Source organism: Egretta garzetta, unplaced genomic scaffold, assembly GCF_000687185.1.
Source record: "Egretta garzetta isolate BGI_Z169 unplaced genomic scaffold, ASM68718v1 scaffold861, whole genome shotgun sequence".
Taxonomy (NCBI): Eukaryota; Metazoa; Chordata; class Aves; order Pelecaniformes; family Ardeidae; genus Egretta; species Egretta garzetta.
This window is the reverse complement of record NW_009258497.1, coordinates 105,777-107,500: the sequence shown is the minus strand read 5'-3', so window position 1 is coordinate 107,500 and position 1,724 is coordinate 105,777. Positions and strand designations below refer to the sequence as shown.

Sequence of the window (1,724 nt, the reverse complement as noted above, 5' to 3'; positions counted from 1 at the left end):
CAGGTGCCGGAGCCAGAGCAGCCGCTGGGTGCCTGCAGCAGGGCACAGCCGGTGAAGGATCACGCTCAGAAGGCACCTGCCGTGACTTCAGCCACCGACGGCATCACCGGACTGTACGGCTGGGGAGCGCTCCCCACGGAAAACATCTCCCTGTGCCGCATCTCCTCCATTCCTGGCACGTCCCGGGTGGAGCCAGGGCCCAAGGTGCCAAGCACTAATGCCATAGACTTACGGACCGCGCTGAAGTCTGCCCCCATCATTATAACAGACCAAGGCATGGATCTCACCTCCTTGGCCACCGAGGCCAGGAAGTACTGCCTGACCTTGGACCACATCCCAGGCCGACAGTCCACGGCCATCCAGCCCTTGATCATCAACCTCAATGCCCAGGAGCAGCCCCACGCCATCATCGCGGCAGCCAGCACCGCCAGCCTGGCCATCGCCTCCCCCATGCTCCTTTCACAGCCCAAGCAGCCTGTGGTCTATGGAGACCCTTTCCAGAGCCGGGTGGACTTTGGGCAGGGGACCGGGAGCCCGGTGTGCTTGGCGCAGGTGAAACAGGTGGAACAGGGTGTCCAGACAGCCACCGTCAGAGCCAGCGGAGAGGCTGGTGGCAAGCCCGAGCCCACTGGTGGCCCCCAGACCAAGTTTGCGAGGTACAGCATTCCAGGCCAGATGGTGAAGAAGGATGTGCTCATCACACAGACCGGCGGGGCACAGACCATCGTCAGCCTCCCACAGCCCTTCCCGCCAGAGCCAGGCTCGGAGCTGTACCGGGCGGTGCCGGTGGAGCTGAAGAGCCAGAGCACATTCCTCGCCCTGGGAGGCAAGAAGTCCCAGGTGATGATGGTGCAGATGGAGGAGGCAGCAGCCAGCCCAGTGACCAAAGTGCTGAAGGAGGAGCCACCGGCCAAAGTGCTGGACCTCACGGGCGTGAAGCCAGAGAGCCAGGTGGCCTGCTGCGACGTGGTCTACAAGTTCCCCTTCAGTGGCAGCTGCACCGGTGCTTTCAACCCCACCTCCAAGATGTCAGAGAAGAAATCTGGAGAGGCAGCGGCACCTGGCCGGAAAGCCAGTGGGCCCCTCTATGGCAGCAGAGAGCCAGAGCTACCGGAGACCTTCCCCTACCGGGAGCAGCCAGCCCCAGCGCCTGCGCTCTATGAGGAGCAGAAGTTTTACCCTGCCGGTGCCTTTGGCCGCCTCTACTCCTCCATGTCGGACACAAACCTCTCTGAAATCGGGATGAGCTACTACCCCACAAAGGGGGATCAGCCGTTTCCCTCCCCAGCGGGTGATGCTGCTGTGGACCTCAGCACCATGAAGCACTCCTACAGCGTCGGCTTTGCCGAGGGGGGCTACCTGGGCCAGGGGCTGCAGTATGGCTCTTTCTCCGACCTCCGCCAGCCGGCGGAGCTTCTGGGCCACCCACTCCCCATGCGGAGGTACAGCTCAGCCTCCAACATCTACTCTGACTACCGCTTCTCACCCCGGGGGGACCTGGCCAGCTTCCAGGAGTCCAGCCTGGCTCACTATAGTGCCACCACAGCGCGTGAGATCAGCCGCATGTGCGCTGCCCTCAACTCCATGGACCAGTATGGGGGCCGGCATGCCAACGGCCCCGACCTGCTGCCCTACGGCCCTGGGGCCGGGCCAGGGGGTGCAGGGGGGCTGGCAGCTCAGCAGCAGGGCCCCGCACCCCCCAAGACTGGCGGGCCGGACCCACC

At 64.3% G+C, this 1,724-nt stretch overlaps 1 protein-coding gene across 1 annotated transcript in view; it reads left to right on the top strand.

The window, feature by feature from the left end:
- The window catches only part of BSN (bassoon presynaptic cytomatrix protein), a 96,775-nt gene that overhangs the window by 81,626 nt on the left and 13,425 nt on the right, over positions 1–1,724 (top strand). Inside the window, exon 7 of the mRNA XM_035901482.1 lies at positions 4–1,708. Coding sequence (XP_035757375.1) covers positions 4–1,708 — 1,705 coding nt within the window. The remainder of the gene's footprint in view (positions 1–3; positions 1,709–1,724) is intronic.